Genomic DNA, 17,880 nt, shown 5'->3' on the forward strand with positions numbered 1-17,880 from the left:
CATACGTCGTGTCACTATACTTCAGGTGGCCGCGCCTCGGCACGATTGTAGGTGTATGTGTGAAGTCACAGCGATCGTGCGATCGTGTTGACGATACAAATCCACGGCCACGAAGTAGCCCAGGAAAATCTCTTTCTATTTTCTGCGTGCGCAATCGGCCAGCTAGCTCCTCGTTCAGCTATTGCTCGTTCAGCCGAACGGAAAGTAGGCCTGCTGGCTTATGTACTTGCTGGGTCTTGGTCTATGTACTTACCCTCCCAGTGGAGCTAGAGTTAGACGGTACGTTGGTGTGCGTGACAGCACGACGACCTCCAACGAACGCATCTCACACAGACGAACGCGTTCCCACCACCACCGCACCGCAAAACGCAGGAGCTGGCGGAGCTGGAGGCTGGGATGCGAGCGGCAAATCCCAGGCACTCGGCCGTGCGATCTGATTGCGACGTATAAAAAGCAAGTTCCCCCAATTTTCGGTTAGAACGGCTTTCGAACGCGTAAGTGATAACATCCAACATTTCACAGAGCTGAGGGCACACGATCCAACCGATCGAGTGGTTCAGCGATTCATAGGGAGAGTCAGTGGGCGTGTGTGTGTGTGTGTGTGTGTATGGTTGAGCGAGCGTATGGGATTGGGAGTGCATGCGTGCGTGGTTGTGCACCTGATAGCTGATAACGAAGCACTTCATCACAGGATTTCCTCATCTGATCGCTGACTAAGGCTAAAGCCTCAACTATTTGTGCGTGTGCATTAGAGTGTTTCATCATCATCATACTTCGGTGGTTCGCAGAGCTAGGAGTTCGAGTTGAAACTCAGTTCATTTACCTCCGTTGCTGGTCGGTGGCTTGTGCAGGATTGTTTTTTGCATCGCAAAATTCAGGACGCTGGGTTGCAGAAACATCATAAGCATTGCTTTGCATTGTGAATTGGAACATAAGTGATAAAACAGAGGAGAATGAACAGTGGCATTGTGGAAGGACATTCGTTTGCAATACTGATATTGCATGACAGTGGTTGGAAAGCAATAGTGTGGTTCCCATTATGCAAAGGATACAGTGATATATTTATAAAAAAAACAACAATTGCGTAAACTTACTACGCTACTTTCTGACTCACGCATTAGGAACTCTTGAAGTTAGCAACAGAAGTTACATAATCGTATCTTCTAACGGTGAAAAAACGATAACCAGATTATAAACCAGATTATAAGGCTGGCAGGCTGGCTGCAGTTGCGATCATGTGGAACATCGGACATGGAACTATTGTGCCACTGAGCATTGCTGGTCATCGATGTTGGTGCTAACTCAAACTACACATCCGACACACTGCTGTCCTGCAAACTATCACTCGCTATCGGACGGAGCATATTACCTAAAATAGTAATGCGATGCAAACATTCATTCACATATTTTGTGTGCGTCATGCCAGACATGCGCACTAGACGCGTGACCATCCGCATAGGTTCATCCAGCCAGCACCTTCCACACCCTCTATATTTTTCGCTCCCGCGTGGGGAGCCGCACCGGAGCCATTCCTTTTTTTGTTTTTGTGCAGGATCACTGAAGAAATGATTGTCTGCCACGATCAAAATGGCCTCTTTTCTCAATCTGTTCCTCTTGCTTCTCTAACTGCTGTAAAATCACTTCCCCGTCTCATTTTGCCTCCCTGGGTGCAGATTTTCCCCGGCGACGACGACGGCGGCTCGCTCAGTTACGTAAATAGAACACGCACAGGTCGCGCATACCTTTGCTCTTACCTAATCCTTGAGCGATGTGCGAGGAAAATAAACCCCCTTCCCGGGGGGGTTTTAACGTTACCTTTTTCGTACGCCCACCCGATCGCGGTCGGACCGGGGCCAAATGTTTGCACGATCGTCACGGGTTGCGCGCGCACCACACCACCACCCTTGGCTGTCCGTTTGCTCCCGTTTTCTTACACGCACGGCCTGCCGTGAGCTGCTAGTATATAGCTGAGTCACTGGCCGAAGGCAAGCGCTAGGGTCGGGCCTTATGTACTAGGACGGTCGGTCGGTACATAGTTCGGGTTTTTCGTTGGGCCTTCATGCAACTGGTCCGCACAGATTGGTCGACTCACTTAATTCGATCGTACTCCTCAACGGTGGTGGATCGTTTCCGAGCGAACAAGGTGTCTTTTTGCAGTTTTGTTTAGTTGACCACTTTTCATAGTGGATATTGAGCATTGAAGTTAAAGTTGAACAGTCATAGTTCAACCGAGGTGAGGTGATACGGAGTTTATGCAGCTACAGTTGGAGGCTCGCATGGTGGTGTGGTAGACAGTGATCGTGTTTTGAGGGATTTTTGCAGTTGACGTGATCAGTTATTAGAGAAGTGAACTTTTTTTTTAAAGGAGATTGTCAAATAGTTTTTACAATTTAGTCCTTTCGTAGGTGTGTGCAAGTGAAAGAATGATGTATCATGGCAAATAATTACAGTGATCTTTCTTTATCGCTTCTCAAACGCTTGAGAGCGATCAATTGTCTGCATTTTTTTGCGCAGCTAAATGGGAACAGTGGTTTTAAAGCCTAAAAATATATCGATAGTTTTTTTGCGAATTAGTTTCGCCATTCGATGAAATGCGGTAGCATCCCTTGTGTTCACATGCAATGTTAGTTGTGTTTGCTGTTGAGTGGCGCGGCATTTAATTGAGCATGTAGTTGTAAAGCGTTAAAAATATCGTCATTTCGAGGTCTATCAGCAGCGGTAAACCAATTGGTGAAAAACAAGCAAAGCGAAATCATCCCGCAGGATTCGTGTTTCCCTTTCTTTCGATAGCGCTATGCTGAATCGGGCTGTTGCAAACTGCGCGTTCAAGTTTTCCCCGAGCAAACCAAACTGTTGGTTTGAAATATTTCACAAGCATGTTGGACGTGCGATGTTCGCTCGCTGCTCGTCACTCTTGTGCAATCCTCTTCTAAATGTCTCGAGGTGAAATCTCGCACGCGCGCGTGCTATAAATATAGAACATTTGGGGCGCTACACGCACCACGGTCCTCTAGCGAATCTTGCATAACACACGGAACCGAATTCACGATACAGACCCCGTTGTTATTTTCATTTTGCTACGGTCGGATGGATGAATGTTCCTTGGCCTGGGTTTATGGGAATGTATATATATATATACATGTGTGTGTATGTGTGTGTAGGTATCTGTTGGTGAGAATCAACTCACCAACAGGTGGGGGCTTGGGAATGGATACATCATCAAGTAGGAATGCCATATACAACCAAACAGCACATCTCAAATAGTTGATAAAGGCGTACCAGTGACTTTTCTGGAATATCTCGAATGGTTGATCTTGCTTATTTGGAATGTGATCTTAGGATCACAGTCCAAATGAGCAAGAAACAATTCAAACGATAGAGATCCAGAAATGTCACTCGGTTTATGTTGCGTTTGGATGATCGTTGTCCTTCGTGCCCGGTAATGTGATCAAGTAGATGCTTCGTTATTGCAACAGTTTTACTCTTCTCATGATGTATTGAACTGAATGGTTGAATGAAAGTAACTCATCATACTTTTTTTATTCTTCATTTTTCTTTTCCAAACAGGACGACAAGCAAGGGCTGAACCAAAATTGTGCCAAAACCAAATTAACGTGTCTCTTTTAGCCCGCGTCTCAATTCGAAAAAACTAATCCAACATGCCGAAGCCACCAGTTCAGGTCGGAGAGGATCCCGATCCAACTGAGTTCCTTTTCGTCTCGCTCGAGCAGAAGCGTATCGATCAGAGCAAGCCGTACGATTCCAAGAAGGCTTGCTGGGTTCCGGAAGAGAAGGAGGGCTATGTGTTGGGTGAAATCAAGGCCACCAAGGGTGAGCTGGTCACCGTTGCCCTGCCCGGTGGTGAGGTAATGCATTCGCGCCAACGACGGAAACCCTCTGTCTTGAAGACAGGGCACAGTTACAGACAACGAACACTATACATCTAGCAGCAGACGGCTCATTTCAATGGAGTGAATCTTTAGCAATAAGCCAAATACGTTCATTCATTTATGATGTCCGTGAAAGACAAATTCTCTCGACTTCTGAGATGCACACAAATGCTCGTCCCAGTTCATGATTCGTTGCTAAAGGCAAAGCGTCATCACACCTGGAACTGGTATTTCTTGCACTCAGCAATCGTAGGGGAATGCATCGATCGGATCATAAACAGCTTTACAGAATACCCATAAACATTTGATCATTTGTCCGTTTTCATGTCTTACCTTGCTCCCTTACCAAATACGACCACACGGATGCGTACATAAAAATAAACAACTCTTCCCATCCCATCTCCCGGATCACACTACGATACAATACACACGATCGCCATCACTCATGACGCACAACAGGAGAAAAACTTCAAAAAGGAACAACTTTCGCAAGTGAATCCTCCGAAGTTTGAAAAAGTCGAAGATATGGCCGATCTGACCTATCTAAACGAAGCTGCCGTACTACACAACTTACGCCAACGATACTACTCCAAACTGATCTATGTAAGTGCAAAAGCGCAGTGAACTAATTACTGTGTCCGTTCGTTTCCGTTTCTTCTCGATTCCACTTGGCTCTTCTACGCGGGGTACGTCGATATTTGCTCGATCAAAATTGTCGTTCTTTGATCACGCCAACCAAAAAAAACCGAACATTTGAACAACCCTTCCCCGTCGGCATCACGTTTGGCTGGCGTCCATTTATCGGTACTGTACGCCGAATGCTCTCTGTGGGGTTTGTTGATGTACACGATAAACGTACGTCCGTTACGTGAGTACAGACCAAGGACTTCAAGAAGGACTTGGTGTCCCAGGTCAACCCACCGAAATACGAGAAATGCGAGGATATGTCCAACTTGACATATCTTAACGATGCCTCTGTACTCCATAACTTGAGACAGAGATACTACGCTAAGCTTATCTACGTAAGTATCGCTACAGCATGGCTAAGATGCTTGGCTATGTTTTTCGTTTAACCCTTCTCTATCTCCTCCTTCCATCGACACTAATGAAACCATCAGTAAATCAGTGAAATCATCATTATCAATTTTCATTTTATTCATCCCAGTTGACACATCACACAATACATCATGCGAATTAGTTTGTCCGTTTCTCTCATACACCTTTTGAATCATTAAGCTAACCAGTAGCATATCCATTTTGATGCAAACTTTCCTAATAATATCACATTCCCTATTCCAAAATACCACCTCCTTAAAATGCTTAACGCGCGCATAAAAAATGTCCACAATACGACAGCCGCAAAAGAAGCACACCATCTCTTTCTCATCAGTGAAGAGGCACGGAAGTTAATCCCGCTACTAGAAACCGGGACACGACCTAGCAAAATCCTTCAACCATCCGTTTCCGTTTCGTTGGAACCATCCAAAGAACGATGAAAATCTTCACTAAGACCATTGCGTTTCGGTTATCTATAGTAGAACAAGATCTACCTGAAGCCGGAACGTACCTCCCGTATCATTATGTTTTCTTATATGTATTAAAGATTGATCCCACGCTACGTCGTTGATCTGTGTTTTAACTAATGTTATCATTTTCTTCCCACCCCACGTTGATCCTCTACGCCACAGACCTACTCGGGCTTGTTCTGCGTTGTCATCAACCCGTACAAGCGTTACCCGCTGTATACCAACCGTTGCGCCAAGATGTACCGTGGCAAGCGCCGTAATGAAGTGCCGCCGCATCTGTTCGCCGTCTCTGACGGTGCCTACGTCAACATGTTGACGAACCACGAGAACCAGTCTATGTTGATTACCGGTGAATCTGGTGCCGGAAAGACTGAGAACACCAAGAAGGTCATTGCGTACTTCGCCACCATTGGCGCTTCGGGCAAGAAGGACGAGAACGCCGAGAAGAAGGGCTCGCTGGAAGATCAGGTCGTCCAGACTAACCCCGTACTTGAGGCCTTCGGTAACGCCAAGACCGTCCGTAACGATAACTCGTCTCGTTTCGTAAGTATCGCAAAATGGTGCTCGCGTCAAACGACTGTAAGCCGTATGTACTAACTGGGTGCCCTTGTTTGTCTTTGCTCTACAATAGGGTAAGTTCATCCGTATCCACTTCACTGGAAGCGGTAAGCTGGCTGGTGCCGATATTGAGACATACCTGCTGGAGAAGGCCCGTGTCATCTCGCAGCAGACTCTGGAGCGCTCGTACCACATCTTCTACCAGATTATGTCTGGATCCGTCAAGGGATTGAAAGGTAATTTACAATGGTTTACAATTGGACTGTACCTACTGGACGTATCAGACGGACGCAAACCAACCTATTCTTGATTCACACTTGTAAACCGAACGACACTGACATTGGACTGTGATGCGAAAGCCTATATTGACCACCAACACACCAACGCTGCGTTATGTTCACCGCCCGGAGCTGCTGTGATGGACATTTGGTTGACTGCAGTCGATCTACGATGAGAAGCGCATCCGCACACGTAGCTGCTGTGCAGTCCAAGGAATGGAACCAGCTAGCTCACGGGGAGAGGTGCATCATTTCCCGGATCCTAGCGTGCAAGCGTGTTCATGTACACCACCCACCCCTGTTTACCAACACCCTCGTTGACTAGTGTTGACACATTTGTGTAGTGCCTTACCTACTTTCACCGATCGCTATGACCAACAATGGAAGCAGTTGATCAAGCACCCGTCCATCACTAACCGTGTTCTTACCGTTTTCGTAACTTTAGAGAAATGTTTCCTCAGTAACGACGTTTACGATTACATGATCATTGCACAAGGCAAGACCACCATTCCAAATGTCGACGATGGAGAGGAAATGGGTCTAACTGATGTAAGACTCGGCACCCTCGTGTGGTGTTATTCTGTGTTTTTATTAGTTTTTCTTCTTCTTAATTTTGAAATCCAGTAGAATAGTGTTAGTAGTTTGAATCGATATCAATCACACACAGTACTGATGCACGGCGCCTACCATTGACCCTCAATACGTTTTGGTCAATACGTAAGCGCTCTTAGATATAGTACAATCAAACTCGTAAACATCAACACTTACACCAGAAGGCATGCTCCTCGATCCTGTGGAACCGACCCCGTGCGAGTGTGCCTTATAGTAACCTCATGAATACCCATCTCACTAGTGGAATGCTTTCCCAATACAGGACTTCTTTTTGGTGGTAAAGCTGACCCATTCGACATTCATACCCTTACGTCCAATGCACAATACGACTGTGATAGAGAATATTCTTCGAAACGAATATGATCTCGAATTTGTATAAAAATCCCCTCGCTAATCTTACTATCTCTATACTTCATCCACTTCCATATCATATGCCAACGTGCACAAAATCACATAAACACCACGAACAAACCAATATATCCTGCACAAAACGTGATCATCACCACCACCACCACCACTACCAACAATACCATGCAACCACAGAAAAATGTTTACTCTCCAACAACATCCATGACTACCATATCGTGGCCCAGGGCAAAACGACAATCCCGAGCGTAGACGATGGAGAAGAAATGCAGATCACCGATGTAAGAATCGGCAGATGGTGCTAACTTGCCTGTTTGAAACGACCATGTTCCTCGATGAACATTGCTTGTCCATGTTGCTTTAACTGTTTGCTTTGCAGACCGACATGTCTGGAGGACAATTATTTGTTTGCTATTATTTTTTTTTCGTGGAATAGAATAAATTGCACTTTGACTCTTTGGCCATCAAATGCAGAAGGGTTGATGGACCATGACAAACTCGATTCGATAGGGTAGTGGTTAAAAACCATAACGAAAGTAACGCATTTTTTCTTACATTTGAAGAACTTACGTTGCTAAGTTCCCGTATAAGCGATTATCCAACCATTACCCAAGGCAAGACACGCATCCCGGGCGTTAACGATGCGGAAGAATTCGAACAGTTGGACGTAAGTTGGGCGGTCGCGTCAGTAACGTGGACATGGCCTTTTCATTTTCCAACCCTTAAAGCACACAGTTTTTTTTGTTCCGTTCCTTGTACAGTATCGCCACCGACTTTAGATGGGTCTTAATGGTTATATGGCTATGTATCCTGTGTAAAATAAATTCCTGTGCCAGTATGTTCGTTTCGTTCCGAGTTCGTGTGCGATGGGAGCGTGTCTTACCAATTGGTTCAATGTGTTTAGTATTACCAGCCCTCCCCCCTTTCCTCTTTTATTCAATTCATATTAAGTAGTATATATAATGAAAAAAATAATACAGAAATAGATCCCAATACAAAAACTACCATCCATTCTTTGAGATCGCTCCCATGTCGCCTGCTTGACACCAATTAATCAAATCAAGAAAAGACTGTTAAACAGCTTTCCTTGCGCCAAGCTTGAGCCTTCATAATTTTGCTGTGTTTTTTACTATCATATAAGTGTACTTGCGTCTGTTTTTATGTGTAAGTGTGTGTGTGTGTGTATCTGAATGTGTGTGGGTGTGCGTGTTTGTGTTTCATCTAACGCAGAAGCAGCACAACCAAAAGCAACGACGGTCGATTAAAAAACATTCGCTAGACAAAGGAAGCCTTTGTATTACACCATATCAAACATGTCAACAAGAAACGAAAAAAGACAAGCAGCGGAACTGTAGTGCGACGTAGAAACCAGAATTTTAATGCAAAACTTTTCCATACAGAAATGTGCTTCTTGTCGAACGACATCTACGATTACAACAGCGTTTCTCAGGGTAAAATCACCATTCCCAACGTCGATGACGGCGAGGAATGTCTGTTGACCGATGTAAGTGCCTACTTCCCAGATATGCAAAAAACTGGGACAGTTCACTGTTGTTTTGTCTCCACTCTGTGTGTCTCCATCTTGTGTTCACCGATCTGTTCACGAACGAACCATAATTGAACGATCAAACATCTCTGTAAGAAACAGAAGGAAATAGCATCGAACAGCCTGTGGTACTATTCCATAATTATCAACAAATCCTACCAACGAATATATTACTTTTGGCATAAATTGTGACTGTACCGTCTGTAAAAAATGATACAGTAAATGCAGTTTTGCAATAAGCTGTAAAGGCCGGGCTACATTGATCGTACTCTCTGGTGTAATTTCGATTTTCACTAGCGCATCTGGCGGCGGCTGGTGGAAGCTTTTTTTGGTCATCGAGGGAATGGTCGTGCCGGATCTCAAAATTAAGTAGTTTTTACATCGTTTTCCATTGCAAAAATGGATGCAATCCGTGCAAAACATGTGTATCTACGTTTTACACAACTTTTCTCCTCCGATTTATGTAAAAAACATGGAAAATTAACGTATTTTCTGGAGCGGCTCCAAATTGTTTGGCAAAATGCTTCGGTCAGCCGCCGCCAGATGCGCTAGTGAAAATCAAAATTACGCGTGCGAGTACGATCAATGTAGCCCGGCCTTAAGAGAGCACCAATTTTTTTGCCGACATATTAAGCAATCTTTCGGATAAGATATTATTTCGATCATGTGAATATAGCCGCGCTCTAACGCTTCATTGCCATATGTACTAAAATTAGCTAGTAAAAATCGATTGTGGATGCTCATACTCATTGTGTTTGTAAAAAAATTAGCAGTGAAATGTTCAATAGCGTAACTGGGTCTAATCAATTGTTTCTTTGCTCTCTTCACGCCAATTCACCACTGAACATCTACAGGAAGCCTTCAACGTTCTGGGTTTCACTCAGGAGGAGAAGGACAACATCTACCGTATCACCTCCGCTGTCATGCACATGGGTCGTATGCAGTTCAAGCAGAAGGGTCGCGAAGAGCAGGCTGAGGCTGACGGTACCGAGGATGGTGACCGTGTTGCTAAGCTGCTCGGTGTCGGCACTGACGATCTGTACAAGAATCTGCTGAAGCCACGTATTAAGGTCGGTAACGAGTTCGTCACCAAGGGTCAGAACAAGGACCAGGTCACCAACTCGGTCGGTGCCCTTTGCAAGGGTATCTTCGATCGTCTCTTCAAGTGGCTGGTCAAGAAGTGTAACGAGACTCTGGACACCAAGCAGAAGCGCGCTCAGTTCATTGGTGTGCTGGATATTGCAGGTTTCGAAATCTTCGACGTAAGTATTTGGGGTACACCACAACACATACTAAAACATTTCATACCTCACTGCAATACAGATACAACTGGTAGCAATTCAACCTTTAGTCAAAGCAATTGGTGATCCAAGCATGATTCAGTACTATGAAATGGGGGTTTTGCCCAGTAAAGCATAGAATCACAGATAGACACTTTTGGGTGAATCACAAATCACAGAGAACTGATTTAATTTTGGCCCACCCCGATTAGTTCAACGGTTTCGAGCAGCTCTGTATTAACTTCACCAATGAGAAGCTGCAGCAGTTCTTCAACCACCACATGTTTGTACTGGAGCAGGAAGAATACAAGAAAGAGGGTATCAACTGGGCCTTCATCGATTTCGGTATGGACTTGCTGGCCTGTGTCGAGCTGATCGAAAAGGTGCCTACCCAAGTGTTTCTTTTTTTATGTGAACAGTCAGGCAACCTAGTGGATTGCATTGTTCGTTTTCTGTCAATTGTTTTGGAATGATGTTTTTTTTAAAGGGAAAAGGCATGGCATCTCAAGCTAGTTCCCATCCATTGACTAACGTGTTTATGTTCCAAGATGGTCCATACGGTAGATGCGACAAAGTTGCACTATATTGTACAGGCTATCTTGACCAGTTTCCCGCATGGGAGAACCCGTGTTTTTACTCGCAACCTTCAGCTGGATCACCGTGGTATGATGTGCCATAGTCAATCTATGGTCTACTTAAAAGGTAAATGGCGTATGATGGCATGTCCCCTCATGTCTCATGTTAATATCAACCGATGTCCTTCATGTGTACTGAATAAGATTTTACATTGCTAACCATCAATCATGAGAATGATTAAATGTTACATAACACCACAAAAGAAATCAAACCAAATACCTCATAGCAACCAAATATCCTACATAGAGTATTTGCATGAATTGTTGAATGCTCTTGGATTGTTGGGTGTGGTTTTGCCCAACGCATATAGTACTTTACCACTTTACACCAACACCTATTTGCACATACAAAAGTTCCCAGAGAGTAGCTCTCCGACTGCATTAGACACAAGATCCTACCTCGGAGCATGTTCAAATGTCTCAACTACATTACCTCATTACGCCCCGAATAGTTCAACGGTTTCGAGCAGCTGTGTATTAACTTCACCAATGAGAAGCTGCAGCAGTTCTTCAACCACCACATGTTCGTCCTGGAGCAGGAAGAATACAAGCGTGAAGGTATTAACTGGGCCTTCATCGATTTCGGTATGGACTTGCTGGCCTGTATTGATCTGATTGAGAAGGTACAACGGCGATAGGATGCCTCTTTGAATCCCCTCATTATAGAGCGCTTCAATGCTGTGAACCAATAGTTGTTTCCAAATTGTTTTGTCTAAGCTGACGCTTGGACGATTAATCTGAAAAGGCCAATGAACGGACCTTTGTAGGTGTTACTTTTTTCCTTTAAAATCACTTTCTGCTGAATGTCTTCGATTGTAAGAGAAACAAGTTCCTGAAGAACGCTCTTACCTAGTGACGATAAATCATCGTTAGCAGCGAAGAAAAGATCGATAGAGCAATATCTTTTCTTTTCCCAGTTGCGTTCCCAAACACTGGCCGACAAGAAAATATGGAATTTTCTGACCAGTTTCGGCGTACACGATATTCTAACATTCATAAATAGTTGAAATCTTCCACGTATCGAAATGATTTCGCAACCGTCACTAACCTCTACCCATATTCCTTAATGTTTTATCCATTCCACCATGTTTACCACATACCTGTTGCTACTATGTGTTTTGATCGGTTCTACTTGCGCGATATGTGACGATGCGCAGTTTAACGGATTTGAGCAGCTGTGTATTAACTTCACCAACGAGAAGCTGCAGCAGTTCTTCAACCACCACATGTTCGTGCTGGAACAGGAAGAGTATCAGCGCGAGGGTATCGAATGGACCTTCATCGATTTCGGCATGGATCTGCAGCAGTGTATTGAACTGATCGAGAAGGTAGAGCTAACTCGGGACTGAAACTCTGCCACGCTGCCCGCCAACGCCGCGCTATGCTCGAGATGTCCTGTGACCGAGCGTTACTTGACATCGTTGTTGTTGTTGTTGTTGTTATTGTGTTCTGTAGTGTACTCATGTGTTTTCTTTATCTTTATACCTTTATCTTTAAACCACCTAGGATCGGAAAACGAAGCTCGAACCTTCGATCACGATCATCTCCACTAAACTGAACATTTCTCTTTTCTCTCTTTCTTCTCTTACCATACCATAACCCCCACGTACCACCCCGTATCGCGTTTGTGTTCTCATCATTAACACGTTCTGCCTCACCATAAATCGTTCACCTTATGTTTATGTTGCGATGGTCGCGTCACCTTCAACAACATACGCCCCCTTCCCCCTCTTCACTGTGTATCTGCTCTTTCCCGTGCGACAATGGCACAGAACAACGGTTTCAATCAGCTCTGTATCAATTTCACCAACGAGCGGCTACAGCAATTTTTCAATCACTACATGTTCATCCTCGAGCAAGAAGAGTACGAACGCGAAGGCATACAGTGGACGTTTATAGATTTCGGGCTCGATCTGCAGCCTACGATCGATTTGATCGAGAAGGTAGTACCGAAGTGGTAATTCATCTTATCGCCTAGAAATCGTCTACGCCGCCGGGAACAACGGCGAATACGGCGTTGTTCCCATGGAGGATTTTGCACAAAAAGTGTTATTTTTTATTTTGAAAGTAGCATAGTAAATATTACCGTGCCTCAGATTGTTTTTGTGAAGCACATAGTAGTAGATAGAACAGTAACTTAAAGTAATAGTATATAAAAAGTATCTCAATTTTGTCGATTCAACCGCTGTGAAATTATCGCAGAGGGTAGAGCGCAGAGCAGCAGTCACAGCAGGACATTTTAAACTCTTTTTCCCCTCAGTATCTTAGTAGTTTTGTCCTGTTGTTAAAATTTGTTAGATTTTGTATTTTCATTGCAAGTGCCATTTTTTTCCTCCATTTTGAATGTTGTTTTGTACTATTCTTCAAAGCGTAATCATTTTCCCGGTTTCACCGTTTTTACCGTAGAATTAGTTGCAAACATAACAATACGCTGCTTCGATGCTATTTGTTAAAGCTAGCAAATGGTAAGTGCTGCATGCGTGTACTAAAAACTACAAGTAGAGCTCGTATGAGCAGCAGAAGTGTTTATACTAATAATACAGCAAACAGCTGCATCGTTTATTTTGTTTTTCTTACGGAAACAATGCTAATTGCAAAACCTGCCTTGCATGCCACTCAGTATCAACGTCGACAAAATATCTAATGTACAACTTTTCTCATCTAATTTTTCTCCGTCCCACCAACGCCGTCATTCCGTCACTTGTACTTGACGTCGTCGCAAACAGCCCATGGGTATCCTGTCGATTCTTGAGGAAGAGTCTATGTTCCCGAAGGCCACTGATCAGACCTTCGCTGAGAAGCTGATGACGAACCATCTCGGCAAGTCGGCTCCGTTCATGAAGCCGCGCCCACCGAAGCCAGGCATCCCGGCCGGTCACTTCGCCATTGGTCACTACGCTGGTGTTGTGTCGTACAACATCACTGGATGGCTTGAGAAGAACAAGGATCCGCTGAACGACACTGTCGTCGACCAGTTCAAGAAGGGTAGCAACGCCCTGATGGTTGAGATCTTCGCTGATCACCCAGGCCAGTCGGCTGATCCGGCCGCCGCCAAGGGAGGTCGTGGCAAGAAGGGTGCTGGTTTCGCCACTGTCTCGTCCTCGTACAAGGAACAGCTGAACAACCTGATGACGACGCTGAAGTCTACTCAGCCTCACTTCGTCCGTTGTATCATTCCCAACGAAATGAAGACGGCCGGTGTCGTTGATGCTCACTTGGTCATGCACCAGCTGACTTGTAACGGTGTACTTGAAGGTATCCGTATTTGCCGTAAGGGCTTCCCTAACCGCATGATGTACCCTGACTTCAAGCTGCGGTAAGTATCTAGTTTAACTAAATCCTCCCCCTAGGTGCGACGTATCTACATCAAAGAAACGGAATGGAACTCTGAGATGATACCGATCCCTAGTCTCAAATACTCCTTCAGTCCGATCCAGTCTCCTTCAGAGATTGAGAAAGCAAAAAACAATAGCTGATCTTTGTATTTTTCTGTCTCTTCTATTTTCCCTTTGGCGTCGTACTTGTTGCTCCCCCTTGCGTCTTATCCCCTGAACAGTTATCTGATCTTGGCCCCAGCCGCCATGCAGGCTGAGACTGAGGGCAAGAAGGCGGCCGAGAAGTGCTTCGAAGCTATCGGTCTGGACCCCGACTCCTACCGTATTGGTCACACCAAGGCAGGCATTTTTTTACTTTGAACTTTCTTCATGAAATCCACCCCTCTGTCCGTCATGTGTCTTGTCCGTTTTCATACTACGTGTTGTAGCCGACGTAACGAATAATGATCGGCCCTTTCGTCACCCTTGTCCGTGTCTGTGATTCGTACCGAGTTATCTTCCAGATCAAACCCCATCGAACCCCATTCCACCCGTTCCACATACTTGGAGGCGTCGTTCCAAGCCTTTGCGACAGTGGTAGTTGTCTAACCAAACTTTCAAGGACTCAGCTCTGTCGACAAATCCGTTCATATGTGCCGTTACATCCCCGTATTCATACTGTTGTTTTTGTCCATTTCTTTTTTCTCCTGTTCATCCAACGTATGTGTTCACAATCGTCACCCGCACGCAATATTTGATCCAAACAAAATTACCAAAACTCTTCGTCCAAACATCATGACACGATACCGAACGAAAACAGGTACATGATCCTTAACCCTAAGGGCGTCGAGGCCGAGAAAGACTTGAAGAAGTGTGCCCAAGTCATCATGGATGCGGCCGGTCTCGACAGTGAACTGTACCGTCTCGGAAACACCAAGGCATGACCCCAGTTACTCTATATACCAGTTTGATACTATCATTATACCCTGTCACCAAGCGTGCCTTGTACACAAAAGCTTCTATGTAAGCCCTGCCGGGTTGTCTGTGCACGTTATGGAACCGACAATGAGCGTTCGTGGTTCCGCCGGCCAGGCGAATGTGTTGTGTTACCTCGCCAAATACTCAAACCCACCAATCCCCCTGCTCGTCCTGGGGGACCCTCACTTTGCTTTGGTTGACTCTGCCATAACCGGTGATACATCCACTCTTGTTGCAGAAGTTTGCCTTTGTTTTTGCTACACACTCTTCCTATCCCTCGCTCTCTATCTCTATTCTCCTTCCACCCCAGCCACTGTCTCTTTCTCTCTATTCGTGTTGTCTCACAGTCCTGTTATTGGAAATCTTCTTTCCTAGCCGATCTCTAATCACAGCCAAATGAATTGGTGTCTGTTTTTCTTTCTTTCTCTATATTCGTACCACTACATAACGAATTGTGCCAACAAAATGACCAACAATTCGTCCAAAATTTGCTCGTACAACCAAAACTCCGCCAATACAGCTACAAAATCCTGAATCCCAAAGCCGTCGACGGTTTGGACGTTGAAAAGGAGGGTCGCAAAATTGCTCAATTGATCATCGAAGCCGTTGGGCTGAATGCCGATCAGTACCGTTTGGGAATGACCAAGGCATGAACATTCAAATTAGTAAACTCTACATTTTTTACATTTTGTTGCGAATTGGCATTAGTAGAAATTGGCATCTAGACCATTGTGAATAGTATCGCGCTAGCTCATGGTAGGCTCGTAGTATTAGCGGAGCGAGTTTGTAGTAGTATCATCCGTAGCCGGGATTCCCACTGTATAAAGTAGCCCTCATTGGCCGGGATAAAGGTTACACCAACAAGACCGTGCACCTTTGTTTCGTACCCAACATGAATGTACACTTCCAATCGTCTCGAAATCGATGATACTTGCAACACCGAGACTGAATGCGATGTACTCATACGTTTTCGTTTCGATACCCCTTTTACCCGATCACTTAGTGTATAGCGTTCCATACATGTTCCATACATATGCGTTTCACATTTCTCTCCCACTTTCCAAACGCATTTATTACTGCACGTTGTATTTTTCTATCTCTTCACACCACAACCAACCACCAACAACAACCACTACACGATCCCGCTGAAACGCAGATACAAAATTCTGTGCCCACAACTCATCAAAGAGCCTTGCTCGCCAGAGAAAGTGACTCAGATCGTACTCACCCACATACAACTGCCGGAAGAGCAGTTCCGCATGGGCAAGACCAAGGTATAACTGGCTGGTCTATCATGTGCACCAACTCAATCGAACGTGTGCTATATTCGCCAACTATGTGCATGCTGAACGCAGTACCTTTCCATTCCCTTTTTCTCAGTACGGAACTAACATACACACGCACACACAATTACTACCACACCCCTCATGTTTTCGTGTGTGATCTTTATAAATAAAATCTTCCCCGTTTGGATTCAAATAACTCTGACTCACTAGAAGAACCAAACCACCACTTGCCGGTGGGATGGTTGCGCAAAATCTGACAGCAATAAATTTTCCGTCTCTCTTCGCACAGACGCTCACCATATGTTTTCTTCCAATTGCCAATAAAACACCATCCTGGTAAATTGCTTATACTTTCCATCTTCATCTGTTCTATCTGCTGCCTACTCTATCGCTATGTGTTTTATGTTGCATCATATATGTGTACATATGTGTGCTGTGTCCTTCATCTCACTGTATTTCATCTGTTCACCCGAACCATCGAACCAACCCATCAATGAAAAAGTATGGCGCAAAGCCGACGAGATCATCTTCTAACCGGTTGTATTTCTTTTTCCACACGGCACGTCCGTAACGAACTGTGATGCCCCGTAAACTTCACGTTTCCCACGAAAACAGGTGTTCTTCCGTGCCGGTGTCCTGGGTCAGATGGAGGAGTTCCGTGATGAGCGTCTCAGCAAGATCATGTCCTGGATGCAGGCTTGGTGCCGCGGTTACCTGTCGCGTAAGGAGTTCAAGAAGATGCAGGAGCAGCGCGTCTCCCTGGAGATCGTCCAGCGCAATCTGCGCAAGTACCTGAAGCTGCGTACCTGGGCCTGGTGGAAGCTGTGGCAGAAGGTCAAGCCTCTGCTTAACGTTTCCCGTGTTGAGGACCAGATTGCTGTGAGTATTTTTAGGCCCGTTACACCGAACGGCAGTAGTGATGTGCTGTGGTCTGGCTACTTGCGTCACCATCGGTTCACCACTACCGCAAACAGGAACGGCCGTTGGGGCGTTGTCTGGGAATCTGATGTTGGTTGATTGACGGCTGTGCACACCTGTCGCGTAACAAAAATGTTATGCAGCACCGATGATGTAGATGACCTGTGCCCTCGGTTTTCGTTTAGCTGAGACACACATTTTCACCTGTCGTGATTTAGATGATGAAATCGCTCTACCAAACCCAGGACCCAAATGAATAGCTGGCAGCGTGTGACTCATATGCGCCATATCTTAAGCCGGATGAAAGTGTGTAGGAAACGAGATCTAAAATTAAGAACTTTTCCCAACCAGATCCGTTCCATCCGTTTGATTCCAAAAATACTAGAACTGCTAGATGAAAAAAAGGGCAGGGCAAAGACAAGCAGGAAAGGACAGGAAGTAATGTGTTTCGCATTCCTTCGGCTTGTAGCGCGGTTGAGATGGGAGTATAATTTGAGTGCTAATGATGGAAAACAAGGCCACCCGTTCCGTTATTGCCACCAGCCACTTTGAGGCACTTTTTTCTTCTTTTTTTTACTGCACCATTTTGCCATCGAGAAGAAACGGAAAGGTATCCCGCTAGATTATTTATTCAATCGTTTCGCTCCTACCCCCCGCTTTTTTTCGTTTGAATGTGGACGACTCGACACTAAC

General features: G+C 45.0%; 2 protein-coding genes across 51 annotated transcripts in view; both read left to right on the plus strand.

The window, feature by feature from the left end:
- Positions 1-475: 475 nt before the first annotated feature.
- The window catches only part of LOC1279567 (myosin heavy chain, muscle), a 27,105-nt gene continuing 9,700 nt past the window's right edge, over positions 476-17,880 (plus strand). For 3 of the 50 annotated variants that reach the window (XM_061654870.1, XM_061654873.1, XM_061654907.1), the window contains exons 1-11: positions 1,912-2,233; positions 3,568-3,866; positions 4,769-4,912; positions 5,579-5,959; positions 6,048-6,210; positions 8,631-8,734; positions 9,631-10,038; positions 10,269-10,439; positions 13,418-14,007; positions 14,248-14,365; positions 16,885-17,148. In XM_061654870.1, coding sequence (XP_061510854.1) covers positions 3,660-3,866; positions 4,769-4,912; positions 5,579-5,959; positions 6,048-6,210; positions 8,631-8,734; positions 9,631-10,038; positions 10,269-10,439; positions 13,418-14,007; positions 14,248-14,365; positions 16,885-17,148 — 2,550 coding nt within the window. In that variant the 5' untranslated portion in view covers positions 1,912-2,233; positions 3,568-3,659. Of the gene's footprint in view, positions 495-533; positions 576-1,911; positions 2,234-3,567; positions 3,867-4,349; positions 4,494-4,768; positions 4,913-5,578; positions 5,960-6,047; positions 6,211-6,697; positions 6,802-7,407; positions 7,512-8,630; positions 8,735-9,630; positions 10,039-10,268; positions 10,440-11,143; positions 11,315-11,848; positions 12,020-13,417; positions 14,008-14,247; positions 14,366-14,825; positions 14,944-15,503; positions 15,631-16,139; positions 16,258-16,884; positions 17,149-17,880 lie in introns of those variants that run through there. The other 47 variants (XM_061654856.1, XM_061654905.1, XM_061654906.1 and 44 more) reach the window with 41 other exon arrangements.
- On the plus strand, positions 12,026-13,496 carry LOC133392845 (myosin-7-like). Its single transcript, XM_061654918.1, has one exon. The coding sequence runs from the start codon at positions 12,455-12,457 to the stop codon at positions 12,650-12,652; it is 198 nt and encodes a 65-aa protein (XP_061510902.1). The 5' UTR covers positions 12,026-12,454; the 3' UTR covers positions 12,653-13,496.

Source organism: Anopheles gambiae, chromosome 3, assembly GCF_943734735.2.
Source record: "Anopheles gambiae chromosome 3, idAnoGambNW_F1_1, whole genome shotgun sequence".
Taxonomy (NCBI): domain Eukaryota; kingdom Metazoa; phylum Arthropoda; class Insecta; order Diptera; family Culicidae; genus Anopheles; species Anopheles gambiae.

Coding starts and splice junctions, on each gene's coding strand:
- LOC133392845 (XM_061654918.1), top strand. CDS start 12,455: ATGGCACAGAACAACGGTTTCAATCAGCTCTGTATCAATTTCACCAAC.